Source organism: Belonocnema kinseyi, chromosome 9 (genome assembly GCF_010883055.1).
Source record: "Belonocnema kinseyi isolate 2016_QV_RU_SX_M_011 chromosome 9, B_treatae_v1, whole genome shotgun sequence".
NCBI classification, from domain to species: Eukaryota; Metazoa; Arthropoda; class Insecta; order Hymenoptera; family Cynipidae; genus Belonocnema; species Belonocnema kinseyi.
Window position 1 is genome coordinate 132,665,828 of NC_046665.1, and position 25,472 is coordinate 132,691,299.

The 25,472-nt window shown below is 22.5% G+C and overlaps 1 protein-coding gene across 4 annotated transcripts in view; it reads left to right on the top strand.

The window, feature by feature from the left end:
- Positions 1–25,472, top strand: part of LOC117180088 (putative glutamate synthase [NADPH]) — a 276,810-nt gene that overhangs the window by 128,571 nt on the left and 122,767 nt on the right. For 3 of the 4 annotated variants that reach the window (XM_033372403.1, XM_033372402.1, XM_033372407.1), the window contains 2 exons: positions 8,559–8,681; positions 15,526–15,528. In XM_033372403.1, coding sequence (XP_033228294.1) covers positions 8,559–8,681; positions 15,526–15,528 — 126 coding nt within the window. The remainder of the gene's footprint in view (positions 1–8,558; positions 8,682–15,525; positions 15,529–25,472) is intronic. The other variant, XM_033372406.1, reaches the window with a different exon arrangement.

Sequence of the window (25,472 nt, forward strand, 5' to 3'; positions counted from 1 at the left end):
TGTTTTAGAAAAATTTCAAAGAATCCATGAGGAATTATAAAAATACTTCTGGAATTTCAAAGATTGAAAACGATTTCAAAATTTTTTAGAAGATTTCAAAAAAATTTCAAATATTTAAACGATTTAAAACGAATGCAAGAAATTATTTCAAAAATATTTTAAAGAATTCATAAGATTGATTCTAGATTTAATTTAAAATGCGAGAATATTAAATTATTTTAGCGAAATCTGTCGAAAAATAAGCAATAAAAAGGAACATTTTTTTTTAATTTCATGTAATTTTCAAGAGTTTTTAAAAGTTGCAAGAGATACTAAAAGATTTCAAAGTGTACCAGATTTCAATTATTTCAAAATATTTCAAATATTTTAAATTATTTCAAAAAGTTCAACAAATTTGGAAAAATTTAAAAGATGTCAATGATTCCAAACGAGCACAACTGTTATCTCAAACAAATATTAAAGAAAGATTTTTTAAATTTTCTCAAAAAGTTCAAGGATTTCACAGATTTTACAAAACTTTTAAAACCTTCTAAAATATTTCTCAAAGATTTTACAGAAACTTCAAGATTTCAAAATGATATGAAATAATTAGAAATATTTCAATAATTTGAGTGATTTCAAACCACTACAAAATATTTCTGAAATGTTTTAGAAAAATTTCAAAGAATCCATGAGGAATTATAAAAATACTTCTGGAATTTCAAAGATTGAAAACGATTTCAAAATTTTTTAGAAGATTTCAAAAAGATTTCAAATATTTAAACGATTTAAAACGAATGCAAGAAATTATTTCAAAAATATTTTAAAGAATTCATAAGATTGATTCTAGATTTAATTCAAAATGCGAGAATATTAAATTATTTTAGCGAAATCTGTCGAAAAATAAGCAATAAAAAGGAACATTTTTTTTAATTTCATGTAATTTTCAAGAGTTTTTAAAAGTTGCAAGAGATTGGAGTTTCAAAGGATTGGAAATATTTTCTGATATTTTAAAAGACTCCGAAGAATTTTTAATTGGTATTTTTAAAACATCCAAGGATTTTTCAAGAGCTTTAAAAAGGTTCCAACAAATGTTCAAGAGATTTTAAAACTTTTATGTAGTTTCTAAGGAATTTCTAAGGATATGAATTTAATTAAATTTTGCCAGATGTTATTTTATAGAATCTATAAGATTTTAGGATATTTTAAATACGCCAAGACATATTAAAGAGATTTCAAAACTTTTAAGGAATTCTTAAAGATTTAAATGATTTTAAGGGATTTAAAAAAGCTTTAATGGGGTTTTGAAGAATTTAATAGAATTTCGGAATATTTTATTTTATAGAATCTATAAGGTTTTAGCATGAGTTAAGTACAACAAGACATTTAGAGAATTTCGAAGGATTTTAAGGGATTCAAAAAATTGTTCATGGGAATTTGAAGAAATTAAAAGAATTTCGGAATATGTTATTTTATACAATCTACAAGGTTTTAGGATATTTTAAATAATCCAAGAAATTTTCAAGATATTTTAAAACGTTTAAGTTGTTTCTAAGGATTTTAATGATTTTAAGGGATTTACCACATTTTCATGTGGTTTTGAACAATTTATCAGATTTTTAGAAAATGTTATTTTATAGAATCTACAAAATTTTAGAATATTTTAAATAACCCAAGAAATTTTCAAAAGATTTTAAAACTTTTAAGTTGTTTCTAAAGAATTTCTAAGGATTTTAATGGTTTTACTTAATTTTCATGGGGTTTTGAAAAATTTACTAGATTTTTAGAAGATGTTATTTAATATTTTCTATAAGGTTTCAGGATATTTTAAATACGTCAAGACATTTTAAAGAGATTTTTAAACTTTTAAGGAATTTTTAAGGATTTAAATGATTTTAAGGGATTTAAACAAACTTTTTATGGGGTTCTGGAAAATGTACTAGAATTCGGAAGATGTAATTTAATAGAATCTACAAGTTTTTATGATATTTTAAAAGATTCCAAGATATTTTCGAACGATTACAAAAAAGTTAAGGAGTATCTGAGGATTTGAATGATTTAAAGGGATTTACAAAATTTGCCATAGGATTTTGAAGAATTTATTAGATTTTCAGAATATTTTATTTAAGGTTTTAGGATATTTTAAATACCCCAAGAAATTTTCAAACGATTAAAAATTTTTTAGTAGCTTCTAAGGAATTTCTAAAGATTTTAATGATTTCAAGGGATTTACCAAATTTTCATGGGGTTTTGACAAATTTACTAGATTTTCAGAAGATGTTATTTTATAGAATCTATAAGGTTTCCGGATATTTTAAAAGATTCCAAGACTTTTTCGAACGATTTAAGAATTGTTCAGGAATATCTGAAAATTTAAATGATTTTATGGGATTTAAAAATTTTATTATGGTGTTCTGAAGAATTAAATAGAATTTCGAAAGATGTCATTTAAAAAGATCCTAAGAGATTTTAAAATCGGTAAAGAATTTTTGAGGAATTTCTAAGTGTTCGCATTATTTTAAGTGATTTAAAAAAATGTTCATGGTGTTTTAAAGAATTTTATGCAATTTCGGAAGATGTTATTTTACAGAATCTATAAGGTTTTAGGATATTTTAAATACGCCAAGACATTTTAAAGAGATTTTAAAACTTTAAAGGTATTTTTAGGAATTAAAATGATTTCAAGGGATTCAAAAAAACTTTTATGGGGGTTTTAAAGAATTTGATAGAATTTCGGAATATGTTATTTTATAGAATCTATAAGGTTTTAGTAAGTGTTAAATACGCAGAGACATTTTCAAGAGATTAAAAATTTTTTAAAGGGATTTAAAAAATCTTTCATGGGGTTTTGAAAAATTTAATATAATTCGGAAGATTTTTGCTTCTGACCTGATTTTTTATAGAATCTAAGGTTTTATGATATTTAAAAAGATTCCAAGAGATTTTAGAATTTTTTATGAATTTCTAAGGATTTAAATTTAATCAAGGTATTTAACAGATTTTTTAATGGGGTTTTGAAGAAATTTCTAAACTTTCAGAAAATATTCATTTAAAAGTCATTTAAAACAAATTTCCTGGGGGTTTCATGAATTTAATAGAATTTCGAAAGATGTTTTTTTTATAGAATCCTTAATGTCTTAGGATATCTTTATATGCCAAGACATTTTCAAGAGATTTTTAAACTTTTAAGGAATTTCTAAGGATTTAAATGATTTTAAGGGATTTAAAAAAAATTTCATGGGGTTTTGAAGAATTTACTTAGTATATTTACTTAGTATATTTTTAAATATTCTAAGAAATTTTCAAGAGATTTAAAAACTTTCAAGTAGTTTATAAAGCATTTCTAAGTATTTTAATGATTTTAAGGGATTTACAAAATTTTTCATGGGGTTTTCAAGAATTTACTAGAATTCGGAAGATATTATTTTATAGAATCTACAAAGTTTTAGGATATTTTAAATAATGCAAGAAATTTTAAGAGATTTAAAAACTTTTAAGCAGTTTCTAAGGAATTTCTAAGGATTGTAATGATTTAAAGGGATTTAAGCATCTTTTTATGGGGTTCTGAAAAATTTAATAAAATTTCGGAAGATGTCCTTTTAAAAGATCTTAAGACATTTTTAAGAAATTTTAAGATCGTTAAAGAATTTCTGAGGAATATCTTAGGATTTAAATGATTTTAGGGGATTAAAAAAAATGTCATGGTGTTTTAAAGAATTTAATCAAATTTCGGAATATGTTATTTTATAGAATTTATAAAGTTTTAGTATATTTTGAATACACCAAGACATTTTCAAGAGATTTTTAAACTTTTAAGGAATTTCTAAGGATTTAAATGATTTTAAGGGATTTAAAAAAAATTTCATGGGGTTTTGAAGAATTTACTAGAATTTTTGAAGATGATATTCTATAGAATAAGGTTTTAGTATATTTTTAAATATTCTAAGAAATTTTCAAGAGATTTAAAAACTTTCAAGTAGTTTATAAAGCATTTCTAAGTATTTTAATGATTTTAAGGGATTTACAAAATTTTTCATGGGGTTTTCAAGAATTTACTAGAATTCGGAAGATATTATTTTATAGAATCTACAAAGTTTTAGGATATTTTAAATAATGCAAGAAATTTTAAGAGATTTAAAAACTTTTAAGCAGTTTCTAAGGAATTTCTAAGGATTGTAATGATTTAAAGGGATTTAAACATCTTTTTATGGGGTTCTGAAAAATTTAATAAAATTTCGGAAGATGTCCTTTTAAAAGATCCTAAGACATTTTTAAGAAATTTTAAGAACGTTAAAGAATTTCTGAGGAATATCTTAGGGTTTAAATGATTTTAGGGGATTTAAAAAATGTCATGGTGTTTTAAAGAATTTAATAGAATTTTGGAATAGGTTATTTTATAGAATTTATAAAGTTTTAGTATATTTTGAATAAACGAAGACATTTTCAAGAGATTTAAAAAATGTTAAGGAACTTTTAAGTATTTGAATGATATTAAGGGATTTAACAAAATTTTTATGGGGTTTTGAAGAATTTAATAGAATTTCGGAAGGTGTTATATTATAGAATTTACAAGCTTTTATGATATTTTAAATGATTCCAAAATATTTTCGAACAAATAAAAATTTGTAAAGGAATTTCTGAGGATTTTAATTATTTTAAGGGATTTAAACATCTTTTTATGGGGTTCTGAAAAATTTAATAGAATTTCGGAAGATGTCCTTTTAAATGATTCTAAGAAATTTTAAAATCGGTAAAGAATTTCTGAGGAATTTCTTAGGATTTTAATGCTTTTCAGGGATTTACAAAATTTTTCATGGGGTTTTAAACATTTTTTATAGAATTTCGGAAGATATTTTACAGAATCTATAAGATTTTATATTTTAATTACGCCGAGACATTTTCAAGCGATTTTAAAACTGTAAAGGGATTTTGAATAATTTAAATGATTTTAAAGGATTTAAAAAAACTTTTATGGGGTTTTGAAGAATTTACTAGAATTTCGCAATATGTTATTTTATACAATCTTTAAGGTTTTAGCAAGTGTTAAATACGCCAAGACATTTTCAAGAGATTAAAAATTTTTTAAAGGGATTTTTAGGGATTTAGAAAATCTTTCATGGGGTTTTGAAGAAATTAAAAGAATTTCGGAAGATGTTCTTTTGTAGAATCTATAAAGTTTTCGGATACTTTAATTATGCCAAGATATTTTCATAATATTAAAAATTTTTTAAAGGATTTCTAAAGATTTGAATGATTTTTAAGGGATTTAAAAAAATGTTTCATGGGTTTTGAAGAATTTAATAGAATTTCGGAAGATGTTATTTTATAGAATAAGGTTTTAGCATATTTAAAAAAGATTCCAAGACAATTTCAGGAGACCTTAAAACTTTCAAGTAGTTTCTAAAGAATTTCTAAGTATTTGAATGATTTTAAGGGATTTAAAAAATCTTTCATGGTGTTTTTAGAAATAATCTATAAGGTTTTGTGATACTTCAAAAGATTCAAAGACATTTTCAAGAGTTTTTAGAATTGGTAAGGAATTTCTAAGAATTTGAATTCAATCAAGGTATATTACTAATAGATTTCAAAGAATTTATTTACAAGAATTGAGGGATTTTGTAGGATTTAAAAAACTTTCAAATATTTTAAGGTATTTCCAACGTTTTTTAAAGAATTTTTAAGATTTTAGGATATTTAAAAAATATTCCAAAGGATTTTATCAGATTTCTGACGGATTTCATAGGATTTAAAATATTTTAATGTTTTTCCAAATATTTTAAAGAATTCGAATGATTTTAGAATATATTTAAAAATATGCTAAGGAATTTCCAAATGATTTGAATAATTTAAAAGGCCTTCATTAAATTTTTAAAGGTTTTGGAGTGTTTTTAAAAAATCTAAGAAATTTTCAAAAGCTTTTAAAAGTTTTAAGGGATTTCAAAATAATTTCAAATAATTCGAAGTGATTTCAAAGAATTTAAAAGTTTGTAGGGAATTAAAAAAAATGCCAAGTAATTTTCAAAAGTTTTCCAAATTATTTGAAATATTTTAGGATATTTGAAAAAATTTCAAGGTATTGCCAAGGATTTGAATGATTTTAAAAGTGTTTAAACAAATTTCATAGGATTTTTAAGAATTTTCTAAAATTTCGGAGGATATGCAACAATTTTGTAAGATCTATAAGGTTTTAGCATACATATTTTAAAAGATTTCAAGGTATTTGATAGAATTTCATGTAATTTCACAGAATTTTGTTATATTATAATAGATTTTAAAGAATTTATTCACAAGAAATAAAAGATTTCGTAGGATTTCAAATATTTTTAAATATTCTAAGGCATTCCGAAAAAAATGTTAATTTATTTTTCAAAGATTTGAGAATATTTAAAAATATTCCATGGAATATTCAATTGATTGGAATCCTTTGAAATGAGATCAAAGAATTTAAAAAATTTTAGGGTAATTAAGAAAATGTCAATTAATTTTCGTAAGCTTTAAAAAATTGAAAGGGATTTCAAAAGAATTCAAAGAATTTGAGATATTTAAAAATATTCATGGGAATTTTCAAGAGATATAAAAAATTCAAAGGGATTTTCAAGAATTTAATCACAATAATTAAAGGATTTCGTAGGATATCAAATATTTTAAGGTATTTCCAAACTTTTTGGAATTTTAAAAAGATTTTAGGATTTTTAAAAATATTACTAGGAATTTTTCAATAATTTAAAAAAGCTTCAAAGCATATTTTAAAGGATATTTTTTTTAAATTCCAAGTAATTTTCAAGAGCTTTAAAAAATTGAAAGGGAGTTCAAAAGATTTTGAAGGATTGAAAATATTTGAGATTATTTTAAACGATTCGAAGGAATTTTAAAGCTCTTTACAAAAATTCAATGGATTTTAAAAGATTTTAAAGGATTTTAATTATTTCAGGGAATTTTTATTTGATTTGAAAGGATTTCAAAGGATTTTAAATATTTTAGGATATTTAAAAAAATTCCCAGGCATTTTGAAAAGATTTTAAAATTTCGAAGGGTTTTCAAAGATTTGTATGATTTTAAAGGGTTTTATATCAATTTCATAGAATTTAAAAAATTTTTCACAAAATTCCAGAGGATATGGAACGATTTTATATGGTTGTAAAATTTTTAAAAGTCTCCCAGGTATTTTATAAGATTTCTGATGATTTCATGTAATTTCACGAGATTTTATAATATTATAATGGATTTCAAAGACTTTATTCGCAAAAAATGAAGGATTCGTAAGATTTAAGCTTTAAAAAATTGAAACATTTTAAGGTATTTTAAAAGATTCTATGTCATTTTAAAGAGACTTAAAATTTTCAAAGTGATTTTAAAGAATTTCGGAAGATGCCAACAGATATAATAAAATTTTCAATTATTTCAGGGAATTTTATAAAATTTCATGGGATTTTATAATATTTTATTATATATTTATTTTAAAGAGATTTTCAAATATTTATTGAAATTTACTTTAATTCATTTGAATTCTTCTAAATGCTCTCAATTCTACTCAATCCGATAGATTTTGTTTCACACTTACTAAAACCAAAACATTTTTTCATATTCTTGATTTATTTTCAATTCATTTGAATTTTTTGAATTTAACTGGAATTGTTTAATGCTTTTCCAAGTAAATGAAGCTGTGGCAGTCCTGATAACAATAAATTATTTATAAATTTGAATAAAGAATTTGTTTATTCTATTGATAAAAAAATCATTATTAAAAATGTTGAAAAATTATAATTTTTTATCTCTAAATATTAAGGATAAGGAAAAAAGAAAACTTAGTGAGATAAAAATCAGGGAATTTCGAAAATTATGTTTTGCGGCCACCCTGTTCGCTATATTTTTTCATTTACAGGGTGTCTATCCGATCGGGACATTTATTCAACTAAAAAAGTTGCGAAAACTTTTCCTCGAAATTAAACAATTGTCAGAGAGAAAAAGTAGAGATTTTAATTGTATTCGTTTAATCAATCAATTCTTCAATCTGTAAGTAGATAAAGTAAGTGATTTTGAATTATTAAATAATTCTTTGGTAAATTTTTAATTTGGAATTCGCCCGGAGAATCGGCACCCTGGTTTTTATCATCCTCAAAAAATCACCTTGGCATCCGGCAGGATATCTTTCGGATCCTCGAAGGAGAAAGGTGTGAAAGTGATTATTTGGGGAAGCATGATTAAAATTAAAAGAAGCAGCATTTGTACTTACTGGTATTCTGTTTTTACGTTGCATCAAGCGAGAATTCCGTCGACGTCCAAGGCAACACGGGCAGCATTTCGGTAAAGACAGAATGTCATTTTTTTTTTTTTTTTTTTGTTCTCTCCTAATCCACCAGTATTTTTGAATTAATTGTATTCTAGTCTGCGCAATAGCGAATCATATTGTATTTTATTTATTTTTTGATCATGTCATATGTGATGTATATTATTTATCATTTAGGGACTAGGTTTGTATTAGAGGAGTAGGACCGTCATCATCCAGTGCTGTCGTATGAATGTCGATCGAACGGACCAAATGTTCAATGACGATCATTCCAAACTCATTTTATTTACAGAGTCGCTTGAAGCCCGGCAGAATGTTGCTCGTCGACACCGAGGAAAAGCAAATCATTCAAGACGTGGAGCTTAAGTTGAAAATCGCCAAGAGCAGGCCTCATTCCAAATGGCTCAAGGAGCAGGTATACTCGTCATTTCAATTCGAATCCATTTTCATTTCGAATTCATCGTTTGTCAGCCCTGGAAATTTTACTTTCAAATCTATCCACTCTTTTTAAAGAGAATTTCTTTCACATTCTCTGCCGTTCAAATTTATAAACTTTATTCCGGGTGGACGCTGAATTTTTTAATTTTTCAGAAGAAAAATCTAGTCAGTCACTTTGAAATCAGTGGCCGCTGAACCGGGAAACCGGAAAATAACAGTGATTTTTTTTTTTTTTTTAATCGGAAATTTTACAAATTTGTAGACGAAAAATCTGTCCACGTTCGATTTTAACTGTTTTTTATTAATTAGTGGATTGTATTTCTAAGCTTACATTTTTAATTTAAAGAATTTTTAAATGCTTTTTTAAAGACCTGATCAAATAAAAAATAAAAGCCTTTGATGTTGAAAATTTTGGGTTAAAAAACATTTTTATTTGATAAATAAATAAATTTTTTAAATTTATCTGTACTTCAAGTAATAAAAAGTGAACAAAAACGATTGGACAAAACGTTTTTGAACCAGTTCAAAATATAAGAATTATCCGATTTTAATTTTAAAACTTGAATGGTTTCAATATAAAAGTCTTAGACATTAAACAAATGTGAATGTGTGACTGAAAGTTTATAAACTATTTTCAACTTAAAAATAACTTCACAATAATATATTCTTAATTAAAGGATTTTATTAAATTTAAAATATTGTTTCAGTCTAAAATATTTAATTTTTAACTTATTTGATTTCAAATATATTAATTTTTAACTAAAAGAGATTAATTTTCATCGGTTAATTTTTTAAACAAAAAATATGATTTTTTAACAAAAATGTTAATTTTGTACCTAATGAAGTTAAGTATAAACCAAAAATATGAATTTTCACCAAAAAACTTCATTTTCCAGTGAATAATTTAATTTTCTACCAAATTGTTGCATCCTTAAATAAACACAAATTAATGTAGACCTAAGCAGTTGCTTTTTTAATCAAAAAGTATGAATTTTAAACCAAAAAGTCAATAGAAAATACGAATTTTCAACAAAATGGTTCAATTTTTCACAAAGGAGATGCAGTTTCAACTAAAATTATGAATGAGAAAAAGATTAATTTTTAAAAACAAAGTTGGATTTTTAAACAAAAATTATTAATTTTCATCGGTTGAATTTTCAAACGAAAAACATGAGTTTTTAATAAAATTTTTCATTTTCTACCAAGTAAAGTTAAGTATAAACCAAAAATATGAATTTTTAACGAGAAACTTAATTTTTAACCTAATAGTTTAATTTTCTACCGAATTTTTGCATCCTCAACTAAGCCAAATTAATTTAGACCTAAACAGTTGATTTTCTAATAAAAAAGGTTAAATTTTCAAACAAGAAGTCAATAGAAACATCGAATTTTTAACAATATAGTACAATTTTCCACAAAAGAGATATATTTTCAACTAAAATGATAAATTTAAAAAAAAAATGAAATTTCGACAAAAAATATCAATCTAAAAGCTTTTTTTCACACAGAAGATTATTTTTAAATATATAGTTAAACTTTCAACCAAGCATTTATTTTTGAACAAGGACTTTTACAAAATTTTTAGAATAAAAATGTATTCCAACTTTGATTTCAATCGTTTTTTAAATAATTTGTTAAATTGTGATTTTTATAAATCATTATATCATTCAGTTTATAATGCTTCATTTGAAAATGTTTCACTTCAAAAATTTTTCATTTTAGATTTTTAATTTTTAAGCATACGTTTTAATTTAAAGAATTTTAAAATGCAGTTTTAAAGGCTTAAAAATAATTAAATTATAAATAATTAAAGTGCAGTTTTGAGGATTTAAACAATTAAAAATTAAAAGCATTTGAAGTTGAAATTTTTTGATAAAAAATAATTTTATTTTATCAACTGTAAATATAAAAAAAATAAATTATTTGAAAAATGCTTAATTTTCAAGTGAAATTTTAAAATTGTTATGTATAATTTACAAATGAACATTTGTAGAAAAAATTTGAGTAATTTTAAGGGATATTTAGGAGTTTTTAAAAGATTAAAAATTATCAAGCAAATTTTAGAAAAATTTCTTAAAATCTTCTAGAATATTTTATGAAAATTTTGTTTAAATATTTGAAATACTTTTTAAATCTGCTCTAAAAATAATTTTTCACAATGAACAATTATTTTTAATTTTCCTAGGAATCTTAAGAAAATGTTTTTATTCTTTTGAAGCCTTTCAAAGTTTAAGAAGATTTTAAGAGATTAAAAAAATTATCAAAGAACATGGAAGATTTTCAGGATTTTTTTTTTAATTTGCAGGGTTTTCAAAAATTATAGGAAAATTTCGACAAATTTAAAAATATATTTAGAAGTTCTGAAAAAAATGTTAACACAGTTCTTTTAAATGACTTTAAATCATTTCAAGTTTTAGATTAAGTTTGAATCTTTTCAAAACTTCTACATATCTCTTAAAATTACCCAAATTTCGCCTACAAATAATAAATGTTCAATTTTTATTTATACATCCAAATTATAAAGAAATTTTCTAAAATTTGCAGGATTTTCCAAAAATTGTAGAAAAAATTCAATTCATTTTGACAGATATTTAGAAGTTCTGTAAAAATTTCCAAAATAATTTTTAATTTAAAACCAATGTAAAACAACTTCTAGATTTCTCGAGATTTTTTAACTTAGAGGTTTGAAAATGATAATGTGGATTTATATTTTTTTATTTATTAAAAATGTTAGTACCTTCAATTTTATACGCGTAAATTATTGAGCATTATAATACAAAATTCTTTAATTAAAAACTTTTAAATTTCAATTTTAAAAGTTCAAAATTTAACAGTTCCACTTTGAGTGATTTCATTTAAAGCTCAGTTTTTATTACCTCAAGTGGAAAATTGCTGAATTTGTATGTAATATGTAAAACAAAATTTAGATTTTTTATGATTTTTTGTTTTGTTTGCAAAAGTAATTTTAAGAGAATACTTAAAATATATTTTAAAAGACGTTGATAAATTTAAAACAGAATGTAGATTTTTTTTAAAATGTTGAACAAAAAATCTAGAAGCGTTTTAAGCATTTCGAAAGTTTCTGAAACTTAATTTCAATATTATATTATTTACATAATTTTCAAAGATTTCCAAAATTGTCAAAAAAGATTGTAAAGCATTTTTTTAATTTTGCAGAATTAAAAAAAAATTGTAGAAAAAAGTCAAATCATGTTAAAAATATTTCAAAGTTTTGAAAAAAATATAAATAATTTAAAATTTGAAAAGGTTCTAAAAAAGCTTTTAAAAAATGTAGATTTTTGAAGCTTCTTAAGGATTTTAAAAGGTTCCAAAAAAAGGACAACATTATTTTTTATTTAAAAAAAATTATTTTTATATATTAAAAAGATTTTAAAAGAAAAAGAATTTTTGACCTGTAAATAACAATTGAACAATAATTCATTTGAATGAATCGTTCAATTTTCAATGTTCCTAACTTGGAATTGCTTAAAATAAAATTATTACAAAATTGACCTAGTTTTTTATTTATGTTTCCATTTAGAACATTAAAATGATAGCGTGTATTTTTTTATTTTCAATCTTTTAACTGTATAAATTATAAAAGTTTATGCAGTTTAACGACATTTAATTTAAAATTGTTCAATTGGAAATTCTTAAAAGCTGCTTCAAGTGTTTTAATTTTCGGTTTAGTTACTCTAACATTGAGTGAAAGACAATTTTAGCTTCAATATTTTCTATCTTTTAATTTCAAGGGACTTTAAAAAAAATTTCCAACCCGGAAAAACCACGGCAATTTTTTTCTCGATTAATGCGTTCACCCTGTTTATTACACACATGCAGGAAAATGAGAAATTCTGTTTAAAAAGATAAAAAATCGAGGAATTGACAAGACATCAGGTGTGCACTTAATGAAATCTCCTAAAATTCGTAGGATCAACAGAAAATGTACTAGAAAACGTTGATTTTTCAAGAAAATACATTAATTTTCAACTAAAAAAGATCAATTTTTAATTCAATGAATGAATTTTCAACTAAAAAATGAAATAGTTTAATATTTAATTTAAAAAATTTGGTTTTTACAAAAACAAATCATTCTCAACAAAATAGTTACATTTTCAACCGTCGAGATGAACTTTCTAGAAAAATGATGCATTTTTAACTACAAATAAAGGAATTTCCAGCAAAATAGCTAAATTTTCAACTTTAAAATGAATTTTCTTCGAAATATTTTATTTCTTAACTAAGCAAGATTTTACCACTAAAAATAAAATGTTAAATAATTAAACAACACAAAATACACTTTTAAGCAAAAAGATAACGTTTCAATCAAGATTATTAATTTTACACCAAAGAGACTAATTTTCAAGGAAAATAGATCAATTTTAAACAAAAAGTGAAATAGTGAAATATTTCATGAAAAAATTTGTTCTTACAACAACAAAAAAAAGAATTTTTAATTCAATAGTTGAATTTTTTAAAACAAAAAATAAATTTTTAACACATTAGTTCAACTTTCAAGCAAGAAGTTGAATTTTCAAATAAGTAGTTGCATTTTTAACCGAATATTTGAATTTTGAACTAAAAAGGATCAACTTTCAACAAAAAATTGAATATTAAAATTCTAAATTAAAAAATCAATGTTTCAAACAAATAGTTGAAATTTTAACCAAATTGTTGAATTTTCAAACAAATGAGATATCCCAAACAAAAAATATTTTTCTTCTGAAATAAAAACAGTGGAATTCAACTAAAAGAGGAGAATTTTCAACTAAAAAAGATTAACTTTTAGTGACAAACTTTAATTTTCTACCAAAACAAAAGGAATGTCCAAAAAAATAGTTAAATTTTTAACGATAAATTGAATTTTCATCTGAATATTTGAATTTTGAACTAAAAAAAAACATGAATTTACCACCAAAAAGATCATTCTCAATAAAAAATGTAATAGTTAAATATTCAGTTTAAAAAATTGGTTTTTAATAACAAAAACAAAATTCATTTTTCTGAGAATAATCAAAATTTACCTTTAAAAAATAGATGAGTTTTACAATTTAATTGTTCAGACTCTGAATTAAATGAAGGTTTAAAAATAATTTCGTTAATCTCTAAGCTTAGCAGCAAAAATCGCCAATATTTTTTTTCTGTAACTACAATATGCCTTGATTTTGATAATTTGGCAAGATTTGGAATATTTTCAGTTTTTGTAAAGCAGTCTCTATTTTATAAAACTGAAAATATTAAAATCTTACAACATTTTTTTAATTGGCCATATTACCTAGTTATTTTATTATTATATTTACGAAAAATCTACTCTAAAAAAATTTTGTGGATTGAGATTTTTCTTTTTTTAGAATAATTAAACATAATTATATTCATAATTAAACGCTTTCATTTAATTAAATATCCTGTCAATTATTGTTTAAGTCTAAAATATTCCATTATTTCAAAAGAAGATTTTTTCAATGTTTAGAAATATTTGACTGTTTATTTAAAACGAGTAATTATAAACTAAATATGCAAGACTAAACAATTTGAAACTCAATTATTTTAAATAGAAAGCCGTAAATCTTTAAAATTTCAGAGTGTCTTTAAACTTGAATGAAAATTAGTTAAATTTCTTATTTTGACGTATAAATAACAATTTGACAATTGTTGATTTTAAGAGGACTTACAATTAAAATTCTAATATTTGTACTTTAAGGGCAAATTTCGGTAATTTTTAAATCAAATATTTCAAAAAGTACTATTTGAAATTTTCAAGTTTTCTAATTTAAAATTGCTTAAAGCGATATAATTTTGATAATTTACTCATTTGTTCATTTATTATTTAATTTAGAGCATTGAAAATGATAGCGTGGATTTATATTTTTTAACCAGAAATCTGTAAACTGTTCAGTTAAGAAAAGTTTAAAATGTGAAATTTTGCAATTTATCGGCATTTAATTTTAAATTATTCAATTAAAAAGTGTTAAAAGCTTCAATTTTATACGTTTAAATTATTGAGCATTTGAATAAAAAATTGAACGACAGAAGAATCCCGAACTAGAAAATTCTCGAATTTAATCAATTAGATTTTTTACTCATAAAATTAATTAAATTATTACAGTAATTAAAATTATAATTAAATTAATTTGTTTTATTTATAAGCAAATTTAATTGTTTATATTTGGGAATTTTTTTATTGGGGAATTCTCTAGTTTGTATATTTTATAATTCAGCAATTTTCTGTCGGGAATTTTTCCAATTCACGAATTTAACAGAATCGGGAATTTTATTTTTCCGGATATTTCAGTCGTCCATAAAAAATTTCTGAATTATAAATTGGTTTAATTTCAATTTTTATAGTTTAAAATTCAAAAGAATTCCAATTTGAGTATTTTAATTTGAATTTCAGTTTTCATTACTTTCAATGAAAATTACTTTCAGTGAAATCTCGTGGAATTGTAGAAATATTAAAAAATATCTTGGAAGTCAGAAATAAGTGTACACCCGATCGGTCGAGTTTTTCAAACCTTCGTGATAAACTCAAGGTAAAATTGTCCTTGCTTTCTAATTGTCATATTCAATTGTCAGAATTCCATGGAAAGTGAAACGAGCTGCCACTTTTTGCAGCGACAAAAAATAACATTGTGTGTCTGAAATTAACGTTTCATTGTCGTGATTAAGTATCGTATCTTCAACCTTGCATATTATCTTTACCCTTTGTTACATGTGATGAAACGATTGAAAAAGAATAAGTTTCGAAAATCGGACAATTTGTTAATTCAAAATCATTTTTTTCCAATTATCCCGTGTGCTGACTACATTGGTGTTATGTGAAGATGGTGAGTTGTAATAGTTGTTCAGAAAATCTAAGTGTGTTATTTTTATTTTATTTTTTTGGTGTTTTCCACCTGAATTAGGTACTTTGTGGCGAATGTTTTTTTTTTTCAGTTGATGAAAGCCTCCCTCTACAGTCTGTATGTCTTAGGCATTCAGAAGAATTTGGGACGAAATATTTAACTAGTGTCCAAGTGCCTGATCTATTGAGACATTTAGAACAATTCTCAAATAGATATCTAACATTTTATTTTTATTTTCATCTAATTAATTAAATAATCTTTTACAGAATAATAAAAATAATAATTTTATGTCATATATTTGAAAACTGATTTTCAAGCGAAAAAAATATGTTTCTAGAAAACAGGTCAATGTTTAACAGAATAGTTAAATTTTACGATAAAAAATTAGTAGTCTTGAAGCAAAAAAAAAAAAGAATTTTTAATCCAGAAAAATTAAGTGTCTACCAAAAATATGAAGTTTTAATATATAATGTGGATTTTCAGCTAAATAGTTTAAAAAATGGATGTGATATTTTCTAAATTTTTAAACTAAATAGTGGAATGTATAAACTGAAAAATATCAATTATTAACCAAATAAATTAATTAAATTAGTTACTTTTCCATTTAAGAGAAGAAAGTTTCAATACAAAAAAAATTCGAAAAAATAATTTTATTTTGCACTAAATAGTTCAATTTTCTACGAAAGTGTTGAATTTTCAAGTGAAAACGACTATTTTTGTATAAAACAGTCGAATTTTCAATAAAAATGTCATTTTTAACCAAGAAGTTAAATTATTAAAATGGTTAAATTTTCAATTCAAAAATTATAGTTTATGAAAAAGAAATTTGCTAACAAATTTTAACTAAATAGTCCAATTTTTAAACAAAAATAGGTAAGTTAAATTTTTATTTAAGAGAATAATTATTCAATAAAAAAACGAATTTTTCTATTGAGAAGTTAAATTTTTATCCCGACAATATAAACTTTTAACAAAAAGTTAATTTTTAACAAAATAGTTAAATTTTAAGTAAAAACAGATTAATTTTGATAAAAAATAACATGAATTTTCAACACATGTGTTTAATTTTCTACAAAAAAGAAGAATTTTCTATAAAACAGATTAATTTTGTATTTATAGTTAAATTTTCTACGAAAGTGTTGAATTTTCAAGTGGAAACGACGAATTTTCTAAAAAACAATTGAATTTTCAAGAAAAATTTCATTTTTTACAAATAAGTTAAAGAATTAACAAAATAGTTAAATTTTCAGTTCAAAATTTATATTTTATTAAAAATAAAACGAATTTCTTAACAAATTGCAGACATTTTCAATTAAATAATTTAAACAACGATTGTGATGCTAGTTTATAAATTTTTAAAACTAAATAGTCGAATTTTGAAACTAAAAAAAAATACATTTTTAACCATAAATAGTTTAGTTAATTTTTCAATTGAGAGAATAACTATTCCATTAAAAAACTAATTTTTCTCCTAAAAAAATAAATTTTCAATCCGAAAATAGGAATTTTCATTAAAAAATTTCATTTTTAACCAATAAGTTGAGTTTTTAACAAAATAGTTAAATTTTAAGTTTAAACAAATTAGTTTTTATCAAAAATAACACGAATTTTTAATACAGTTGTTTAATTTTCTACCCAAAAAGACGAATTTTCAACAAAATGCATGCATTTTTAACCAAAAATTTGGATTATTAACCAATAAAAATAATTTTCTCCCAAAAATACGTCTTTTCAATAAATTGCATAATTTTTTAACTAGATTTTTTAAAGAATAGTTATAAAATAAAAAAGAGGTTATTAATCAACTAAATTAAATTCGTTCAATTTTCATTTAAGAGAATTAAATATTCAATAAAAAAAGGGGAGTTTTCTATAATACAGTTGAATTTTCAACAAAATAGTGAAATTTGTAATTCAAAATACGAATTTTCAACAAATTGCAGACATTTTCAAATAAATAGTTTAAAGTTTAAACAATGTTCGTGATGTTAGTTTCTAAAAATTATTAACTAAATAGTCGAGTTTTTCAACTAAAAAAAATTAATTTTTGACAAAAATTGTTTATTTGAATTTTCATTTAAGAGAATAAATATTCAATCAAAGAATGAACTTTTTAATAAACAGTTTAATTTTCAACCAATAAGTTGAGTTTTTAACAAAATAGTTAAATTTTTAAGCCAAAAATATGAATTTTCAACAAAAAAGTGAATTTTCAAACAATCATTTGAGTTTTAAACGAAGTAGGTAAATTTACAGTTAGGAAAATTAATTTTTATCAAAAAGAAAAGTAATTCTCAACACAGAAAATTAATTTTCGACCAAAAAGATCAATTTTGAACAAATTACATAAATTTGCATCTAAATAGTTTGAACAATGGATGTGGTTCTAGTTTCTAAAAAAAATCTAACTAAATATTGGTACTTTTAAACTGAAAAGATCAATTTTTAACAAAAAATGTGTAATTAAATTATCATTTCGGAAAAAAATTTTTTAATAAAAATAAAACATATTTTTTACAAAAAAAGTTTTATTTTGTACCAAATAGTTAAACTGTCCACCAAAATGTTCAATTTTCAATGAGAAAAGACTAGTTCTCTACAAAATAGTTGAATTTTCAGCAAAAAATTAATATTGAACTAATCAGTTGAGTTCTTAACAAAATAGTTCAATTTTGAGTTTAAAAAAAATATTAAAAGAACAGAAAATTTTCAACACAGAAATTCAATTTTCTACCAAAAAAAAAAACAACTAATTTTCAACAAAATACATTAATTTTTAACCAAATAGTTGAATTTTCAATCATGAAGATTACTTTTCTCCCAAAAAGACGAATTTTTAAACTAAAAAGGTCCATTTTTAATAAAAAAGATGGGCTAGTTAAAGTTTTTATTCAAAAGAATACATTTTGAATAAAAAAAATAATTTTCTACAAAACAATTTAATTTTGTACCAAATGGTTAAATGTTCTGTCAGAATGTTGTATTTTTATGGGGAAAAAAACCCATATTTTGCAAAACAGTGGAATTTTCAGTTTAAAAAAATTAATTTTTTCACCGCAAAAAAAAATTTTAACTAAAATTATGAATCTTCAACTATAAAAATATTAGAGAAAATAGTACAATTTTGAACCTCAAAATTAATTTTTAACTCAAGATGTAATTGTTAATATTTTAACACAAAAAAATATTTCTATTTTAAATCCAAATCATTTGGATTTAGCCAAGAAAATCAAACTTTCAACAAAATAATTAAATTCTTATCTAATAAAGATTAATTTTCAACTAGATAGTTAAAATTTCCACAATTTTTGAATTTTTTCGTCTGAAAATATACATTTGCTAGAAGAATGTCGAATTTTCAACCAAAAAATTAACTTTCAACCGAAGCGGCTTAATTTTTATCTAGACAGTTGCATTTTTATTGAAAAAAGGTAACATTTTTTACCAAAAAAGATGAATTCATAACCGAGTTTGAGGCCTACAATTATTAAATAAAAAAAAGAATAAAAAATTATTTATTGTAATTAAATAATAAATTGCTAATAATTAATAATGACAAATTACAAGAAAATATTAACTTTAAATTAAATAATAATTGTTTATTTTTTATTAAATTGCTAAATGTACCATTTAACATTATCATTAAAAGCCTTTTTAAATACAGGACATCAAATAATTTTTCCTATTAGTTTGTAAAAGTTTATTTCAGTACTTAGATAAAAATAACAAAATGTTAAATAATCATTTTAAAAAAAGAATTTAATTTAAAGTCTTTTTTAATATATGACAAAATCAGTTTTCCTGTTATTTTATAAAAGTTTATTACATTATTGAGATGAAAATAACAATAAAATGTTAGATAAATATTAAATTTTTGTGTTTTAGTGCCTAAATAAACCGACTGAATGCCTAGGCAGTCGGCCGACTGCCTAAAACTTCTAAATGCCTAGGACATATTGATTTAACGATTTTTCCCTTTTATATATCTTTTTGAAAACTAATTTATCCGTAGCATCCTTTTTGGTAGCAATTTGCTCGCACTGTAGAAATTTTGGTTTTTCGTTTATCGCCTGTTTTTCCCCCTTCATTCCTTGTTTTCCTTTATCGCACCAGGTTTGTGTTTATGGGTATTCTCCTTTTCATTCGCTACGTCATGGTGTTGGAATATATTTAAAAATGTCCTCCTGGTTTTTCATTTTTTTAAAAAGATCTATCTATTTATTTATCTATTTGCATGGGATTTTATTATTTTAATCAAACTTTGTAGGAAATATTCTGAATTTCAACATTGTTTTCATTTTTTTTCAGAAATTATTCAAGTTTAATTTTTATAAAAATAATTTTTTCAGAGTAATTGACATGCAGGACTCGGACACAAAAAATCGCATCAAATTTTTTAATGATAATGAAGCATAAAACAGTGTTTGATACTAAATTGCTGAAATCATAATTTTTTTTAGGAATATAGAGTACATAAATCTCATTGATTTTCAATCATTCTTTGCAGAATTAAAATAAACTTGAAATCTAATTCAATTTTTGAACAATAGTCATTTAATTTGAAGGATTCTAAATCTAGGTTTAACTTTTTTTCTGAACTGTTAAACTCGTCAACTAGTTAAAATATATTGCATTTTCAACAAACTAGTTTTATTTTTAACAAAATACAGATTGATTTCTAATAAATAAGTTAAATTAAAAAAAAAAAATTTTAATCAACAGTTGCATTTACATCCAAAAAATTTAAGAAATTTCAAGCAAACGAGCCGAATTTTAAGAATAGTTATTTAAGTTTTAGCCAGATATTTGAATTTTCAACTTGCAAAAATACATTTTCAATCCAGAAAAACGATTTTTTTTTTTAAGACAGTTAAATCATCAAGTTGAAAAGTTGAATTTTCAACAGCAATAAAATAATTTTTAAAAAAGAACGATGAATTTAAAAAAAAAAGAAAAGAATTTTTAACCAAGTATTTGAAGTTTTAGTGAAAAAAAAGCATTTTCAACAAAGTAGTTGAAGTTTTAACCAAATGATCGAATTTTAAACAATAAAATCATTTTCAACCAAATGGTTGCATTTTAAACTAAATAATTGCACTTTCTAATGAAAAGAGAAGAATTTACAAGAAATAGATGAATTTTTAACGAAATAGTTGGATTTTCAAGCATAAAGGCGAATTTTTTTAAAAGACACTTACAATTTCCAAACAAAAAAAAAATTTAATTAAGAAAGATGAATTTTTAGCCAAAAAAGATGATTTTTTTACCATAAATGAGGAATTTTAATTGGAAAAGGAATAATTTTCTGTCCAAGAAGACAAATTTTCAACAAAACGGTAGAATTTTTTAGAAGAAAGTTGAATTATCAGCCTGAAAAATTAATTTTTCAACAAATAGATCGTTATCAACAAAAAGAATTTTTAACCAAATAGGTGAATTTTCAACAACAAAAAAATCAGTTTTCTTCCAAATGGTTATTGGATTTACAACAAAATATATGAACGTTGAACAAAATAGTTACATTTTTATCACAAAAAGACTTTTTTTTAAACAGTTAAATTTTCAAGATAAAACTTAATTTTCAATAAAGAAAGACGAATTTCAAATCAAAAAATATTATATTTTCTATAAAAAATGCGAATTTTCAACCAAAACAGATTTTCTACTCAAAAAGATGAATTTAGAACAAAATGATAAAATTTTCAGCCAAATGGTAGAATTAACAAATAAAAAGAGAGATTTAACCTCTGCCAAAAATATTTGAATTTTCCTTAAAAAATGCGAATTTTCAACAAAAACATTAGATTTTCTACTCAAAAAAATGTATTTAGAAAAGAATGTAAGAATTTTCAGCTAAATGGTCGAATTTACAAGTAAAAAAGAGATTTAACCTCAGCCAAAAATAGTTTAATTTTCAACTAAATAATTAAATTTTGAAGCCATTTCTATCAAGAAAAATGAATTTTAACCCAAACAATCTCCTAAGACCAAATCTCTAGAAATGCTTGGAAATCCTAAAAAATTGTATTAAATCGCTTGAAATTTTTGAAGTACACGGAAATCCTTTAGATTATAATCTAAAGGATTTCCGTCATTCAATCATTTTGACTTATTTTAATGGATTTTTAAGATTTCTAAGGAAAATCCATTAAAATAAGTCAAAATGATTTCAAATTCCATTAATATTTAATATAAACTTATTCATTAAAGTTTAATTTAATTTATTTTAAAAAGTTCTTTTGAAATACGTGCATATATTTCCTTTGAAAATCGTAAACATTTATTAAAATAAGTAAAAATTATTCAAAATACCTTGAAAATAATTTAAATTAAACTTATTCACCAATTTTCTATAAAAAACGGTTGAAATCCCTACAAATCTTTGGAATCGCTAGCAATCCTTTGAAATTTCACTTATTTTCTAAATTTATCCAAAAAACTTTAAATCTTTAATATCTCTCGACTTTTTTTAATTTCTTCATTCTTATTGAAATTGCTAAAATCCGTAGAAATCCCTTGAAATAAAATCTAATTTATTCCCTAAAGTTCTCTGGAAGTTCGTTAAAATTCCTTGAAATCTTTGGAAATTGTGAAAATTAATTAAAAATAAGTAGCAATCACTAGAAATCCCTCAAAATTTCATTCTCTAGAATTAAGTTCTCTAGAAATAATTTGAAATCACTAAAATATAAATTAAATTTAATATATTTATTAAATTTCTCTAAGAAAAACAGTTCAAATCCCTAGAAATCTTGGAAATCCTTTGAAATTCTTAGAGATTCAATAAAATCCTTTAAATCTTGTAAAATTCCTTGTAATTGTCTTAACAGCTTGAAATTATTTTGAATCCCTTGAAATGTTTCCTTTGGAAATATGTTATAACAATCTATTAAAATTAGTAAGAAAAATTAAAATACCTTGAAAATAAATTAAATTAAAATTTAATTTACAAGGTTATTTAGAAATTCCTTGAAATATTTCCTTTGAAAATTGTAAAAGTTCATTAAAATAATTAAAAATCATTTTAAATTCCTTCAATATTTGAATCAAATTGAACTTATTTATTAAAGTTCTTTAAAATGCCGTTTAAATCAGTAAATCTTTGAAATCTCTTAAAATCCTTGGAGATTCAAGAAAATTGTTTAAATCTGCTGAAATTCTTTGAAATTTCATTTATTTTAAAAAGTTCTTTTGAAATACCTGAAAATCCTTTAAAATTTCATTAAAGTTCTTAAAATACATCTTTTGAACTTTCTTGAAATCCTTGGAGATTCAATAAAATCCTTTAAATCATGTGAAATCCCTTGAAATTTAATTTAATTTATTTTAAAAAGTTCTTTTGAAATCCCTTGAAATCATAAAAATCTATTATTTATTTTCCAGATTTCTCTAAAAATCTCAAGAAATCTTTTTAGAAATTCTACAAAATTTTTTTTAAACGCTTGAATTCTCTGAAAATCCTTTCGAATACTTAAAAATTCCTCGGAATATTTTCTTTAAAAATTTTTAAAAATCCATTCAAATTTGTAGAAATCCTTTGAAGAACCTTCAATATTTAAATTAGAGCAGTCATTCAAATAGCAAAAAAATAACAAATTTAAGCTAATCATTAAATTCTTTCAAATGCCGTTTAAAGAACAATAAATCTTTGAAATCTCTTGAAAGCCTTGCAGAGTCTATCGAATCCTTAACATCTTGTATAATATCTTGAAATTTATTTAAATTAAATTTATTTTACAAAGTTCTTTAAAATTCCTTGAAATCTTTCTTGTGAAAAACGTAAAAATTCTATTCAAATAAGTAAACATCATTTAAAATACCCTAAAATTAAACTAAATTGATTCTTTAATGTTCTCTGAGAACAAACTCTGAGAACAAATCCTTTAAATCTTCTGAAAATCCTTGAAATTCAAATTGAATTAAATTAAATTTATTTTATAAAGTTCTTTCGGAATCCCCCGAAATCTTTCCTTTGAAAATCGTAAAAATTCATTAAAATAAGTAAATATCATTTAAAATATCTGGATAATCAATGAAAATGAACTTGTTTATTAAAGTTCTCTAGAAAAATCTCTAAAAATCTTTGGAAATCCTACAAAATTATTTTGAATCGATTGAAATTTTTGAAATCCATTGAAATCATTAAAAATCCCTTTGAGTTTTTCTTTTGATAAATGTAAGAATCTATTAAATAAGTAGAAATCATTTGAAATTCCCTCCATATTTAAATCAAATTAAAATAAGTCAAAATCATTTAAAATATCTTGAAAATAATTTAAATGAAACATACACATTAAAGTTCTTTAAAAAAAATCTCTGGAAATCCTACAAAATTTCTTTAAATCGCTTGCAATTTGTAAACTCTTTTGAAATACCTAAAAATTCCTTGAATTCTTTAATTCGAAGATCGTAAAAATCCATTATATAAGTAGAAATCCCTTCAGTATTTAAATTAAATTAATTTTATTCTTTAGAGTTCAATAAAGTCCTATATATCTTGTAAAACTCTATAAAATTTAATTTAATTTCTTTAAAAAAATTCTTTACAAATCTCGTGAAATCTTTTGTTTTAAAATTCGTAAAAATCCATTAAAATGAGTAAAAATCCTTTAAAATAGCTTAAAAATAAATTAAATTGACAATCCTACAAAATTCTTTTTAATTCCTAGAAATTTTTAAACTCCTTTATAGTACTTTAAAATCCCTTAAAATTCCTTTGATTCTTTAATTTGAAGAGCGTAAGTATCCATTATATAAGTAGAAATTATTTGAGATTCCCTCCACATTTAAATTAAATCAATTTTATTTATTAGAATTCTCTAAAATACCGTTTAAATGACTATAAATCTTTGAAATCCTTGGAGATTCAATAAAATTATTTACATCTTGTGAAATCTCTTGATATTTAATTTATTTTACAAACTTATTCCAAAATTTCTTAACATTTTTTATTCGAAAATCGTTAAAATCCATTAAAATGAGTAAAAATCATTTAAAATGCTTTGAAAATAAATTAAACATATACATTAAAGTTCTCTAAACAAAAGCTTAAAAAATCTCTGGAAATCTTACAAAATTGTTTCAAATCGCTTTAAATTTTGAAAATCCTTTAAAATTCTTTGGAATAGCTTAAAATTCCTTGGACTCTTTAATTTGAAGATCCCAAAAGTCCATTATATGAGTAGAAATCATTTGAAATACCTTCAGTATTTAAATTAAATTAATTTTATTCGTTAGAGTTCTCTAAAATACAGTTTAAATCACTATAAATATTTTAAATCCCTTGAAATCCTTGGAGATTCATTAAAGTCCTTTATATCTGGCGAAATCCCTTTAATTTCAATTTAATTTATTTTACAAACTTTTTTAGAAATTCCTTGAAATATTTCCTTTAAAAATCATAAAAATCCATTAAAATGAGTAAAAATCATTTAAAATATCTGGAAGCTTAATTAAAATAAACTTGTTTATTAAAGTTCTCTAGAAAAAATCTCCAAAAGTCTTTGGAAATCTTACAGAAACTTCTTTTGAATCGATGTAAATTTTTTAAATCTTTTGAAATCCTTAAAAATCCCTTTAAATTTTTCATTTTTAAAATCATAAGTATCTATTATACATGTATAAATCATTTAAAATCCTCTCCATATTTAAATTAAATTAATTTTGTTCATTAGAGTTCTCTAAAATACCGTTTAAATCACTAAAAATCTTTGAAATCCTTAGAGATTCAATAAAATCATTTACATCTTGTGAAATCCCTTGATGTTTAATTTAATTTAGTTTACCAACTTATTTAGAAATTTCTTTAAATCTTTTCTTTGAATATCGTAAAAATCCATTAAAATAAGTAAAAGTAATTTAAAACACCTTGAAAATAAATTAAACTTATAAATTAAAGTTCTTTTTTTAAATCGCTTGCAATTTTT